At 37.4% G+C, this 14,590-nt stretch overlaps 1 protein-coding gene across 1 annotated transcript in view; it reads right to left on the reverse strand.

Annotated features, from left to right (window-relative positions):
- Nucleotides 1–14,590, reverse strand: part of adamtsl3 (ADAMTS-like 3) — a 328,086-nt gene that overhangs the window by 179,425 nt on the left and 134,071 nt on the right. Inside the window, exons 5-6 of the mRNA XM_056461028.1 lie at nt 12,553–12,598; nt 6,018–6,254 (exon numbers count right to left, since the gene is read on the reverse strand). Coding sequence (XP_056317003.1) covers nt 6,018–6,254; nt 12,553–12,598 — 283 coding nt within the window. The remainder of the gene's footprint in view (nt 1–6,017; nt 6,255–12,552; nt 12,599–14,590) is intronic.

Here is a 14,590-nt window from a genome sequence, read left to right on the forward strand (position 1 = left end):
TAGCATGATTTAAATGTTTTTTTTTGTAGTATTTGACTAAAATTTAATTGTGAACTTCATAACAATAAACATATTCAATGTGTGTTACATTAGTCTAATATTCAAACACTCATGTGTATTAAACGATAATAACGGAATAATTTTTTTGAGCTACATAAACAATAGCTGGTTCTATGCTGCGTTCACACCAGACGTGGAAGAAGCATCAAGCGCGAGTGATTTACATGTTAAGCCAATGCAAAGACATGAATAGACATCTTGTGGTGTGACGCGCGAATGAGGCGGAACAAATGATGAGATTCGCGCGATTGAAGCACCTCCAATTCACATTCTGTGAAGTTTCTGTTCTTGCTTGCTTGCTTTTGCCATAGCTTTTTCGTTTGGTAGAGTCATTACCATATTTATTAGGGGGAGGAGACAGGGAGGGGTTTTGCGCTTGTACACGTGCGCTTAGTTTCACGTTAATTTGAATGTACAAAGAGAATATTTGTGGAATTCCGCAGTGTTTCACATATCTGATTTTTTTATTGCGTACGCACATTTACGGCTTTGTCCGTACGCAATGTTTTAGTATTGATTCAACGCAAGTCTTCGTACATGAAGCGAATCTGAGTTTATTGTGAAGTGAATTTGATGCGCGAATAATGCGGGTTTGACGAGCAAATGAAGTGAGTAAACTCAAAATGTTCATGCGTCTATTTACACACAAATAGCACAATTTATTTGCACATTCCACATCTGGGGTGAACCATAGACTGTAAAATATATGGACGTAGTATCCGTGACGTCACCTATAGGTTTCCGAAGAGCGCAAATGAAGCTACAAGTAGGCGCGGCCAACCGTCGCCATTTTGTTTGCACGTCATCGCACCCACGGCAGGATACCAAACAAGGGCAAAAAGATGGAGAGTGAGCGGAGCTACAGACACCTGCTGGCATTTTGCTTGGACCTGGGAGTCAGACTTTACTTTGGGAGAAGCGCTTAATGCTATATCACTAAACATTGTTCTTATGACGTTTTTCAACAGGAGGAAAACGCTAAATACGTCCAAACACTTCAATTATAATCTGTGTTAGTAAATGCAAGACTATTGATGAAATCCAGGCATGTCACTGTATGACAACGCTTCAAATGACTGTTTTAGAGCCTACAGCTAATCAATCTGTCAGATTCTGACGGGCATTACAGCTCTAAAGAACATTATAAATGATAAATGATCTTAAATAAAACAAATACATTTATAGAGATGGTATAAGTATATAATTTCACTCACCTGGGAAAAGGAGGCCACGAGAATGGTTTGTGAGCACAATTAAGTGCACACAGCATGCCATATCATCTGATAATTGTAGGAAATAATCCCAAAAGGCAATTGACTGTGTAAAGGAACATTAACCAACACAAAAATACGATGTATATGCCGTTCATTGGCTAATTAGCCGTAATCAGCTGAGGTGACAAGACAGCGAGCAGCAAGACCTAGCTGTCACTCAAGTGGCCATGCCCTTAATTATGCAGACTTAATATAACTTTATAAAATGAAACGGATGAGTTATAAAAAAATTCACCCCCTCACAGTTGTCATGAAGGTTAATCATGGCTATATAAACCAAAGCCATCTTTTGTACCAGGCTGTAAGCATGTTTTTAGCAGCTGTAAAAATGGCCAATTTCCCATTGCAGTCAGAAATTACCTGGACTTCCTGGAGCCAGCCCCCCAAGGCGGGTCAATGAATTTCAGTTTTAGTTACTTCGGTATTGGCATCCCGAGGGAGAGCGGGAGGTTGCCGCTTGGTGTGAACACAGCATGACACATACTGTACCCAACCAAGAGAGGACACTGGCTTAATTAGCATTGTTGCTAAATTAGCAATTTTGTTGCTAGATTTAGGAACTTTTCGTACTACCCTACTCTTCAAAAAGCACCTAGCAAAAAATTTACTAGGGGTGTGAACCTACACTGGTCTCACAGTTCGGTGCGGTTATGATTATAATGCCATCGATTCAGTTCAATTTGAGATCTCGGTGCAGCACGGTGCATTGATGATGCTTTCCATAAACAATTTAATATTTTAATTTAGCAACACAATAAGTTAATCAAACATAAACAATAAGAGAACATTCAAAACAATGTCCTCGTATTCAAGCTTTAAGTGCAGCGGAAAACCATCTGCGCAATTAATGCTAAATTAGTGCTCAAATCAAGCCTATTATGCATGCAGGCTTTCAACAGAAGCAATTACGCTAGTTTTTAGCTTTCTAAAACGGAGCTGTGGTCAAAATGGAAACTCATTTCCAGTCTTTTCTGTCATTTTCGTCTCCATTATGCTCACACAAAAGGCACAGAACTGAGGTTAAACTGGCAGAATAGTGACCTAAATATACCCCAAATCCCACATGTGTAACACTGAAAAAGAGAGAGAGACCGTTTCCTAAGTTTATGGTCGTTATTTCATTATCTTTCCATTTTAGCTTACATTTTTCTTAAGGAAATGTGAGCTGGGCTGTTAGAAATATCCAGAATGGAAAACCTGTTGGCGTCAGTACCACCAAACAATAACATTAAGCTTTTAGACACGCAATAATCCACCCCCCCCCCCCCCAAAAAAAAAAAAAGACTGATACTATGGCAGGAGCAGATGGGTTGGTAACTCAGTGTAAATAAAGACTTGATCCTTATATATTCAGGATAAAACTGTGAAGCTTATTCTCGCTGTATTCTCATAATATGCGTGTTACAACAGGAACGAGAAGGTCAAGAATTCTCCCTCGTAAATACGAAGTGACTCTGGCTTCAGAAGAGCGTTTTTCACCTCATCAACAAGCCTTGCCTGTGCTTTAAAGGACAGAGGTATTAACTTAAGCGTTGTAAATGCTCACTTAAGAAGGCTTAGGTATAAATAACATTTTCAGATTTGAGTTTTGAACAGAACTTTTGGGGTTTTCTGGGAGTTTGGCCATGTCGTGCTGCGTTCAAGAGCACCTGGTAAGCTCCCGCTTCCGTTAGACAGACTTTTTTTTACGACATCTCACAAATCCAAGCCAGAAACAAAGTAGAAAAACAGCCAGTCAAGCAAATAAACAAAAGAAGATCTGAGAAGGTTCCTTTTCTATTACTGCTTGATAAACGTCGATAAATGCATTTGCACTGCTGTATAGGCAACCTATAATTTATGAATGGCAACTAACAAACATATAGGGTCACAAATTTGCATATACAGTATGTGACTTTGCATGCATGTATTTTCGGCTATTGTCATACTGAATTGTTCAAAACGATACAATTTTTTTATGGCAAAAAATCGTATTAACACTTCTTCCAAGACAACCTCAAGAAAGCATATATTTGTTTGGAGAGACAATGAATTTTAGATGAAAAACTGGCATTTTTATAACTTATTAATCATGCGATACTTCAAAATCCACATTAACACAGTATGATTGAAACCCAGCCAGTATCAAAGCTAAGTGTGCTCATTGTGTGAAGCAATCTTGTGTTTTTGTGAAGACTCGCCTTAAACTTCTTGATTCATTTCAGAAACTCAAAACACCCAAAACTAACAAACATATAGGGTTACGAATTTCCATATATATGAAATGAATAGTTTCAAAATGATACATTTTCCTTTTATGCTAAAAAATCATTAGGTTATGAAGTAAGGATTATCATGAAGATATTTTGTAAACCTCCGACTGTATATGTGAAGTACATATAAACTCTTTTTTTTTAGCATTGCTAAGCACTTGATTTTAACAACTTTAAATTCAATTTTCTCAATATTTAGATTTTTTTGGAAGCATTAGATTGCAGATTTTTAAATAGTCATAAATTGGCTAAAGATTGTCTTATCCTCACAAAGAATACATCAATGGAAAGCTTTCAGCTGAGGAATAGACTTCAATTAAAAAAAAATTAAAAAAATATGCACTTATGATCAACTGTATGGTCACAACAAGTTTATGGTTTTGTGTTCAAGGATATATATATATATATATATGGTATATATATGATATATATATGGTCTGAGTATTTCAGAAGCTGCTGATCTACTGAGATTTTCACGCACAACCACCTCTGGGGTTTACAGAGAATGACCTGAAAAAGAGAAAATATCCAGTGAGCGGCAGTTCTGTGGGCACAAACGCCTTGTTAATGACAGAGATCAGAGGAGAATGGCCAGTTTGATTCCAGCGAATAGAAAGTCAACAGTAACCCAAATAACCACTCGTTACTACCAAGGTATGCAGAGGAGCAACTCTGAACACACAACACGTCCAACCTTGAGGCGGATGGGCTACAGCAGCAAAAGACCACACTGGGTGCCACTACTCTCAGCTAAGAACAGGAAACTGAGTCTACAATTCACACAGGCTTACCAAAATTGGACAATAAAAGATTGGAAAAAATGTTGCCTGGTCTGATGACATTCGGGTGGTAGGGTCAGAATTTAGCGTCAACAACATGAAAGCATGGATCCATCCTGCCTTGTATCAGCTGGTGGTGGTGTAATGGTGTCGGGGATATTTTCTTAGCACACTTTGGGCCCATTATAGTAACACAGTATTATAGATCGAGCATCGTGTCAACGCCACAGCCTACCTGAGTATTGTTGTTGACCATGTTCATCCCTTTATGACCACAGTGTACCCATCTTCTTAAGATTACATCACACCATGTCGCACATTGCTCATGTCAGACTGGTTTCTTGAACATGGCAATGAGATCACTGTACTCAAATGGCCTGCACAGTCACCAGAACTCAATTCAATAGAGCACCTTTGGGATGTGGTGGAACGGGAGATTCGCATCATGGATGTGCAGCTGACAAAATTTGCAGCAACTGCGTTATGCTATCAGGTCAATATGAAGCAAAATATTTCCCGTACCTTGTTGAATCTATACCACGAAGGATTAACAGCCCAGTAATAGTAAAGTGTACCTAATAAAGTGGCCGGTGAGTGTACATAATTACAGAATTTTTTTTTTTTTACAAAAACAATTTAAAATTCAGACGATCCAAAAAAGGTCAAAAGGTGTATCATGCCTGGGGGTGTTGCTCTGTTGTTCTCTCCTCCCCTCTCTGTTTTTATTTCCTGTCTGCTGTTCTTCTGAAATCTAGGTGTTCCGATTGGTTGGCTGAGTTCTCCCGAGTGGACCAATCAGAAGAAGATTGGGGTTATTTAGGCACTCCTCCAGTGAAGACTCAAGCCAGATTAGAGGGGGATCCTTGTTGCTGCTGTGCTTGTTTGTGTGACATTTTGTGCCTATCTTGTTCTCTGGTTCGTTTTAAAGTTGTTTTGTGAGTTGTACATCTGTTTAGAACATCTCATCCTAAACTTGCTTAAAATGTACTAAAAGGGAAGTGAAAGTGAAGTATGTCACGTGACTTACATTTTCACACGTAGTTGATTCTCTGTTAATCCACTAGGTTAGAAGCGGGTGTTATTTTGTGTATGTTTGTTCCAGTGAGTGCAGTTGAGTAAGGGGCGTGTGACGCAGAAGATGTTTTTTTTCCTATTTACATATTTCTCTTTAGTTATTCAGAGGTGGGGGAGGGATTAGTTAGCGGGTGTTTAATTTGTTATTTTCTTTGATTTGGCACCGCTTATTTTCCTTCCCTCTATCAGGTTTGTTTACTTCATTTTGCATTTATTGTACACATTTGTAAATACATTTTGGGTGATTTAAATATTTTCCTTTATCTTTATTTTAATAAAACGAACCACTTTTTTTGCCACATTGTTGTCTGTGTCGATTCATAGCAGCTAACGTCTCAGGGGAACTATTAAAAGATTGGGTTGTCATAATTATGTTAAGCCCTTTTCATCCTCCGAGCCACACGGGGCGTAACAAAGGTCAAAAATAAAATCCATAAAACTTATTCTAATCACTCTAATAAAGAGACAAGCATTTAATTAGAGCTTGTTATATATGCTGTCACAGATGCTGACTTGCATCTAATGTAAAGCATTTTTTTTTTTTTCAAAGTTCAAAAAGTTTATTGAGTGATTTTTACCTGACAGATCCCGCTGATACACATATCCAGAGAGTCCGCTTTGCACCGAGTCCCGTCTAACACTTTGGGCGCCAGTTCCACCACCTGGCTTTTCCCCCGGGCTTGACATCGGAGGGCACAGGGTGAAACCGGGTCGTATGTCACAGGTATCCACTCGTAAGTTTGTCCTTGGTACTTGATGTCATTGTGGGCAGAGCATTGTTGAGCCCTGAAGTCACCTGACTCAAGAGGACAGTCCTGATTGGAAGACAAAGTAGGGTTAAGGGGAAATACGACTTTTATTTATCCGCTATTTACTTGCCCACAATCTCATAAAGATTAGTTTCTTTATTCAGTTAAACACAAAACAAGATATTTTGAAGAAAGATGAAAACCTGTAACCATTGACTACCATAGTAGGAAAACAAATATTGTGGAAGTCAATGGTTACAGGTTTCCAGCTTTCTTCAAAATATCTTGGCTTATGTTCAAAAGAAGAAATAAAGACAAACAGGTTTAAAACAAGTAAAAGGTGAGTAAATGATGACAGAATTTTCATTCTTGGGTGAACTAATCCTTTCATTAAAACTGCAATAGTTATTCAATACTAAAATAACTGTCACACAAACTCTATTTATTATTATTTATTATTTTCAGTTCTCTCTCTCTCTCTCTCTCTCTCTCTCTCTCTCTCTCTCTCTCTCTCTCTCTCTCTCTCTCTGTTCTCCTGTGTCTGCTTTCATTTTCTCAGGTTCCAGTCATTGGTCAATCCATCTGTCAATCATTTCCTCCCTGATGACATCATTCTGATGTCATGTACACTTGGCCAAGACTACCCTGCATGAAAGAGTGCACCAGACCACTCACCAGTCCCTCTGGTCCCTCTTGTCTCTGTTGTATGTCTGCTTGTGTTATTGCGTTGCATTAAAAAAAACAACCCAGTCTAACAGTGTATTCTGTTGTTTTGTTGTTTCCCGTTCTGTGTTCACGTTATCCGTCCGGCATTCATATCAAACCATTCCATTTCTCTATTTCGTCCATTTGTATCATTGTTTACGAGGCTCGGACGAAGCGGACAGGTAAGAAGGTCCCGTGACATACATTTCCCAACACGTAGGAATACCTTTTGAGTTTAGTACATTAGGTTAGGAGTGAGCAACACCCATTGTACTTTTGGATAGAGTAGGATTAGGATACTCGAAAGACCATCGTGTGTTTATTCATTTTCTTTTCATTTAGTTGGCTGGGGTGTTAGCCATTGTTTGGGTTTTGTTCTTTTCTTTTCTTTAGAGTCGCCCACGCCCCTTCTGCCAGCTCTCTTGTTTCCCCACCATCTTTGTGTTTTGTACATATTGTAAATAGCATATATATATATATTTATTTATTTATTTATTTTATTTTTTTGCATTAGTCTCTTTGCCTTATTTTTAATTACTTAATTGTTGCTGTTCATTTTGGGAATTGTCAATAAAAGTCACAGTTTTTGTTCTATCTGCTTTGGTTGTCTTTGCACTTCATTCACTGTAAATATACTCATATTTTAATTGTACACTAAATATCAAAGCCCATTTTCCATTAGACTAACATCGGGGGTTTGTAACAGTGAGTGTACCAAATACAAAATTGATGCTACATACAAAACTACAATGTGAGGAACAAAAAATATACAGCTGAAGTCAGAATTATTTTTTTCTTTTTTAAATATTTCCCAAATTATGTTTAACAGAGCAAGGAAATTTTCACAGTATGTCTGATAATATTTTTTCTTCTGGAGAAAGTCTTATTTGTTTTATTTCGGCTAGAATAAAAGCAGTTTTTAATAAAAAAAAAAAAAACTTTTTAAGGTCAAAATTATTAGCCCCTTTAAACTATTTTTTTCGTTAGTCTACAGAACAAACCATCATTATACAATAACTTGCCTAATTACCCTAACCTGTTTAGTTAACCTAATTAACCTAGTAAAGCCTTTAAATGTCACTAAGCTGTATAGAAGTGTCTTGAAAAATTATCAAGTCAAATATTATTTACTGTCATCATGGCAAAGATAAAATAAATCAGTTATTAGAAATGAGTTATTTAAACTATTATGTTTAGAAATGTGTATGAATAATCTTCTCTCTGTTAAACAGAAATTGGGGAAAAAATAAACAGAGGGGCTAATAATTCAGGGGGGCTAATAATTCTGACTTCAACTGTATCTTGATTAGCTAAAATAGTAATAGTTTTATCTCTATGGACTGTTTTTGATAATTATTTGTTAAAATAAAGCTTTTCAAGTCACCATTCTGCTGATTAGCATTCCCTTCAGTAAGATTTCGCCCACTTCAGTATGTTTTAGAGTCTAGAAAAAAATCTATAGAGAATTCTATAACAATTTGTCAACTAACTCATGATCTACATGTAAATATACTGTAAAAAATGCTGAGTTCCACACAATCCCTTCATGTTGTCCCAACACAAATTGATCAAGTTAACTTAATTGTTTTTACATATTTAAGTGGGTTCAACATAAAACAATTAGGTTCAATTCCTGGCTCGAGGTCCTATGCTGATCTTTCCCCCCTCTCTGCTCCCAATGCTTTTGTGTCTGTTCTTGTCTACCCTATCCCAATAAAAGGTGAAAAATGCCTTAACAAATAATTATAAAAAAATTCTTCCAATTTATTTATTTATTTTTTTTTTACATTTTTTATATAAAAATACATTTTTGTCCCAAAGAAAAGATTATAATTGTGCTGTTTTAATTCATTCAGATGAATGAAAACTAATTCAAACTAATTAGAACAAGCAGCAAAAGTTTTTTTAGTTTTCTTAACTTAATTTCATCATATAATCATGCTGTCATAAACAACCCCAAATCAGAAAAAGTTGGGACTGTATGAAAAACGCAAATACAATAAAGAAAGTAGTGATTTCCAAATTGACTTGTATTTCATTGTAGACAATATGAACACAAAAAAATCTTGTTTTGTCTAAAACTTCATTTCATTGGTAAATATACATGCTTTCCTGTCATTCAAACCTGCAACACATTCCAAAAAAGCTAAATAGGGCTAGTAATCAGGTAAATTGGTTAAATAATCATGTGATTTAAACCAGGTGATGTCCACAGGTGATTGTAATTATGATTTGGTACAAAAGCAGCATCCAAGAAAGCTCTAGTCCTTCAGGAGCAAAGATGGGCAGAGGATCGCCAGTTTGTAATAAAGTACATGAAAAATTATGGAAATGCTTAAAAACAATGTTCCTCCTAAAAAGATAGGAAAACATCAGTGCGTGAAGGTCAAGGGCACAAGCCTAAGCTGAACAACCATGATCTCTGATCCTTCAGGCGGCACTACATCAAGAATCCTCTTTTATCTATAAGCGATATCACAACATGGGCTCAGGACTACTTTGACAAACCTTTGTCAAGTACCGCACTATGCAGTTACATCCACAAATGCCAGTGAAAACTGTACTGTGCCAAAAGGAAGCCGTATGTTAACAGTGTCCAGAAGCGTAGTCAACTTCTCATCTGCATCTGGAATAGATGATCACACAGTGGAAACATGTACTGTGGTCTGAAGAAACAGTATTTCAGCGATTTTGGGGGGATAAAGGAACGCCGTGAGCTCCGGACCAAAGAAGAAAAGCATCATCCAGACTGTTACCAGCAACAAGTCTAAATGCTGGGGTCTGTCATGCTATGGGGTTATGTCAGTGCCCTTGGCAAAGGTAACTTGCAATTCTGTGATGGCACCATTAACGCTGAAAAGTACATATAGATTTTGGAGCACAATATGCTGCCTTATTTTCCAGGGACCCCATGCATATTTCAACAAGACATTGCAAAACCCCATTCTGCACACACTACAAAGTCCTGGCTGCGGAGGAAGAGGATTCAGGTACTTGACTGGCCTGCCTGCAGTCCCGACCTGCCTCCAATAGAGAATTCGTGGCACATTTTGAAGTGCAAAATCTGACAACGAAGACATGTTTATTTAAAAATAATAATAAAAATCATGAGGAACACATTAAATATTGTTTGTTGTATTGTCTGCAATGAGATACAAGTCAGAGTAAATTTGGAAATCACTTCTTCTTTTTTATTTGTGTTTTCCATACTGTCCCAACTTTTTCTGATTTGGGGTTGTAATAGGTCCAAAAATAACAGCTGACCTGACAATGACACTGGAAATGTTATTTTTCGATGCGGTGAGATACAATTGTGATCACATGTGTGACATCATAAAGCTTATGCAGATGACCGGGCGCATTAACAAATGAACTGATGGCAAACCTCCATGTTTTGAAAAACAATATTTCCTCTGTCATCTCCAGTGCGCTAAAGAAAACCACAATCCTTCCTCTGCAGCTCGGGACACTGAACTCATTTAAACATTCGGTCTTCTTCTCGGTAACCCCCATGTGCAAAGACCATCAGTGATGACCGTGACTAAAGTGTCTCCATCGGATAGAGTCATTACTAATGACAAGTCCTCAATGTCAAGATCGGCAATGAAAAAAAAGGGCAATTCAACAATGGCCCTCATCAACAGCAATTATAAAGCCTGACAGGGAAGACCGAGCATCAGTTCACACTGTTTTGACGGAAACTGAATAAATGTTATGCTGGGAATCTTTCCCAGATGACTCTGATTGGAATTGTGGGTGAAAGCGGAATGTGATTCCAGATGAAACCACTTCAATGGAAGAAGAAAAAAAAAACACTGGCTTTTGATTAAAACAGTTCTTGAGACACATGGGCATCTAACGGCTCTCAAAATGAGGCCGTCAAGTAGTCGGTGACTATTGACTGAATCAAAAGGCAACAGTTCTGACTCCACTTAACAATTCTGGTTGCATAACAGTTCCATTAACAACTCATTTTCAAGCCATTATGCTAAAGAGTTTGAGATTGATTTGTGACTCATTTGAACAATTTGTTAAAGAAACAATAAAAGAACTAGGTCATGATTCAGAGCAGAGCAAAACGGAGCTTGATATTTTTTTCTTTGCAGGCGAGTGCTTCAATCAGTCATTCAGGGCCCATAAAAGATAGCTATTTATTAGAAACTAATAAAGTTATGGTAGCTAATAACTACCCAGCAGGCACAGGACATCAACATGATGTTAGATTGACGTTGTACCCCAACATCGTAGGGACGTTGCATTTTGTTTGGAAATAAAATTTGTCCACATTTTGTTCAATAATTGTTTTATATGAACGTTATTTGCATTGATTAAAGTAAATTTGATTGTCATTTTTTTGTGTGATTTACTAATTAATATATGTGGTCTGCCACAGTGGGCCACATAAGGGCATAACAGATCTCAGCCTTACTAATCTTGAATACAAGGCCCATATCTGGGCCACATAAAAGTGTACTACTTGGCTCAAGCTTGGTGGAGTTGTGGCACTACTTTGGTTCAGTTCTGGCTAAAAGGATGTGGGCCAGTTCTGGGCCGGGGAAGACCAACTGATCTGGGCCACATCTTAGCTGTTGATTTGGGCCCGATCAGGTTCTTTTAAGCCACCAAATGCCAGTTTAGCCATATATTTCAGCATCCCGGGTTGCCTTGATGGAAAACAGCGCATTTCATTCATTCAGTCATGAAGGCTCTCAAAGCATGTGTCCAAGACCAAAATCAGGCCTCCGGTGGACATTAACAGCCTACGAAATGAGATGCAGATTCATAGTTCCTCATGAGGTGGTTATTAATTAGCAAATAATATAAATATTATGAACGGAAACATTAGGTGAGCAGGTTACATTGTAACCCTGTGTCCTAACAACATGCTATGTGACGAGAGATGCAGTGATTCGTTAATTTGGCTGTTTTCACAAGACGAAACACGACAGAAATTTAAATACAGCCATTCAGAAGCACAGAATAGTGCACTCACTGCACCACAACAAAACAGAAAGGTTTATAATCTAATTAATACATATTAAAATTCTTTAACATTATTAAATGTACATGCTGTTTGAGTTAAAAGGGTTTATTTTTAAGATTTTATTTTCATTCAAACTCACATTATTAGCAATTAACATTGAATAAAGCACATGAGGTGTACCTGAGGTGATCATTGTCAGTTTTCTGTTGTTCGGCTGCAAGAAGTAGAAGCTGTTTCTAATGTATAAATTTCAGGTGTTTCTTAGGACAAAAACTCCTTTTATTATGGAAAATATTCCTTCTATCGCTTGCCATTGCTTTTATGTAGAACACGACTTAAATCAGCCTTCACACTTCATCAACATCACATTTCAATTGTTGTTGTCAATCTGGCAACCTGTGCTTGTGTGTTTAAACTAGGCATGCAATACCTCAACCACTGGGTGTCAAACTTACAAACTACACAATTAAACTGCATAAAATGGAGCTATGAGCGCTACAGTACCACTTGTAACAGGATGAATAACGAAATTAATAAAACATATCTCACTAACAATCATGCAAAGGATGATGAATCTGTGTAATTTTATGAACTGCATACAGTTGTATATAAATCTGCAGCTTTTTTGCAGATACAGATGCCCGGTGGGCCTCATAACACATCATATTAACTTACTGTGTTGCTGCATGTTCTGTAACGGATGTTTCTGCCCTCGCAGTTCCTGCCGAACAAACACAAAACAACAAAATCAGATATGTTACACAAAGTCATTGTTCTTTGCATTACTGCTGCTCCGTCTTTTGTTGCAATATTACAATATCTAGGGGAAAGGAAACACCCTAGTATTTATCCCTATACAAAAATCATTTTTAGACCTGCTCCTGATTATTTTGTCTGCTATGTAAGGAACTTTGTCTGCCCGTGTGCTTCATGAGAACATAAAATGAATGCATGCTATTACAAAACACAAAAATACAGAAGATACTTTCCGTAGACTTCCAGGCAGGTAATAACAACAACACTGTCAAGCTAGAATGAGTGCACGGAGGAAAAATGGAAGTGATTTGCTATTTGCGATTATGTCTAATGGCACCAAAAAACATGAATCCAGTGACAGCTGTGTGAAAAGCGTTTCGAATGAAGGATGTTTAGAGAGAGAAAAACAGAAGAAAGGACAACAGGATATTGACTTTCTAAATGGCCTATTACTTCAGCCTAAAAAAACATTACGCTATCAAATTCCAGCTTATTAATTCCGCTCAGAAGAGCCGCAGTCACCTTAAACAGAAAAGGTTCACGTCACAAGCTTCTGAGGGGTGGAAGATGCAACCTGACTGTTATTAAGATCTCAATCTTTCGCTGATATCCTCCTGCCCTTGAGCGAAATGATTTGGATAGGAATTCTCGCTTATATTTATAGGGATTCTGACTCAGAAAATGGATACTGACTCAGCCACTGACTCAGAAAATCATGCTCTTAGATTTGGTATTAATTTAGTGTTGATATTAACCCTTGTGTACTGTTCAAATTGACTACCCTTTCGTGGTTGTTGGTGGTTTTACTTTTATGGCAATGAATAGGTTCTTTTCACTACATTTACAGTATACAGTTGAAGTTAGAATTATTAGCCCCCCTGAATTATTAGCCCCCCTGTTTATTTTTTCCCCAATCTCTGTTTAACAGAGAGAAGATTTCTAATCATAATAGTTACAATAACTCATTTCTAATAACTGATTTATTTTATCTTTGCCATGACAGTAAATAATATTTGACAAGATGTTTTTCAAGATACTTCAATGCAGCTTAAAGTGACAATTAAAGGCTTAACTAGGTTAATTAGGTTAACTAGGCAGGTTAGGGTAATTAGGCAAGTTATTGTATAACGATGGTTTGTTCTGTAGACTATCGAAAAAATATATAGCTTAAAGGGGCTAATAATATTGACCTTAAAATGGTTCATAAAAAATTAAAAACTGCTTTTATTCTAGCCGAAATAAAACAAATAAGACTTTCTCCATAAGAAAAAATATTATCAGAAATACAGTGAAAATTTCCTTGCTCTGTTAAACATCATTTGGGAAATATTTAAAAAAGAAAAAAAAAAAATCAAAGGGGGGCTAATAATTCTGACTTCAACTGTATATATAATGAGTGTTGTCAAATTTAGGCTAAAACCTTCAAAAATACTGGCGGGGAAACATTTAAGCACAAAACAAAATGCTTGATGTGGTACAATTCAGTTCCAAACATCCACTGGTTAAAGCAACACTACATTTTGTTAGGTACACATTCATACTGTACATACAATCATTCTCAATGCAACACAAGCATTCACTGCGTCCTCAAGGTGGCTGTAATGGTCAGAGCAGCATGCACTGGAGCTCTAACAGCCTTGTTCTACAGTCAGTTTTCCCTTTCAGGTCAACTGCAGCATGAGTTGTCTCCTCCTGTCTGTTATTTCTACTCGAGTGCTCTCTAACAGGTGCTCCCGCCTGTGTGCAAGCGATATTGCTCGGATGCTGTGATTCAGAAAGAGCGTCTTTGTTCGCCGACCACATAATCAACTGTGGAATCACTTCCAGATCTTCCTGTAATCAGCAGAACGCAATCACAACACAAGCTGCTGCAGCTCCTCTAAAGTTCTACTGGCAATAAACAAAAGGAGGAAGAGAGCGGAGGTTATACTTCAGTAGCACACGGCGGTCTGTTTAA

Source organism: Danio aesculapii, chromosome 7, assembly GCF_903798145.1.
Source record: "Danio aesculapii chromosome 7, fDanAes4.1, whole genome shotgun sequence".
NCBI lineage: Eukaryota > Metazoa > Chordata > Actinopteri > Cypriniformes > Danionidae > Danio > Danio aesculapii.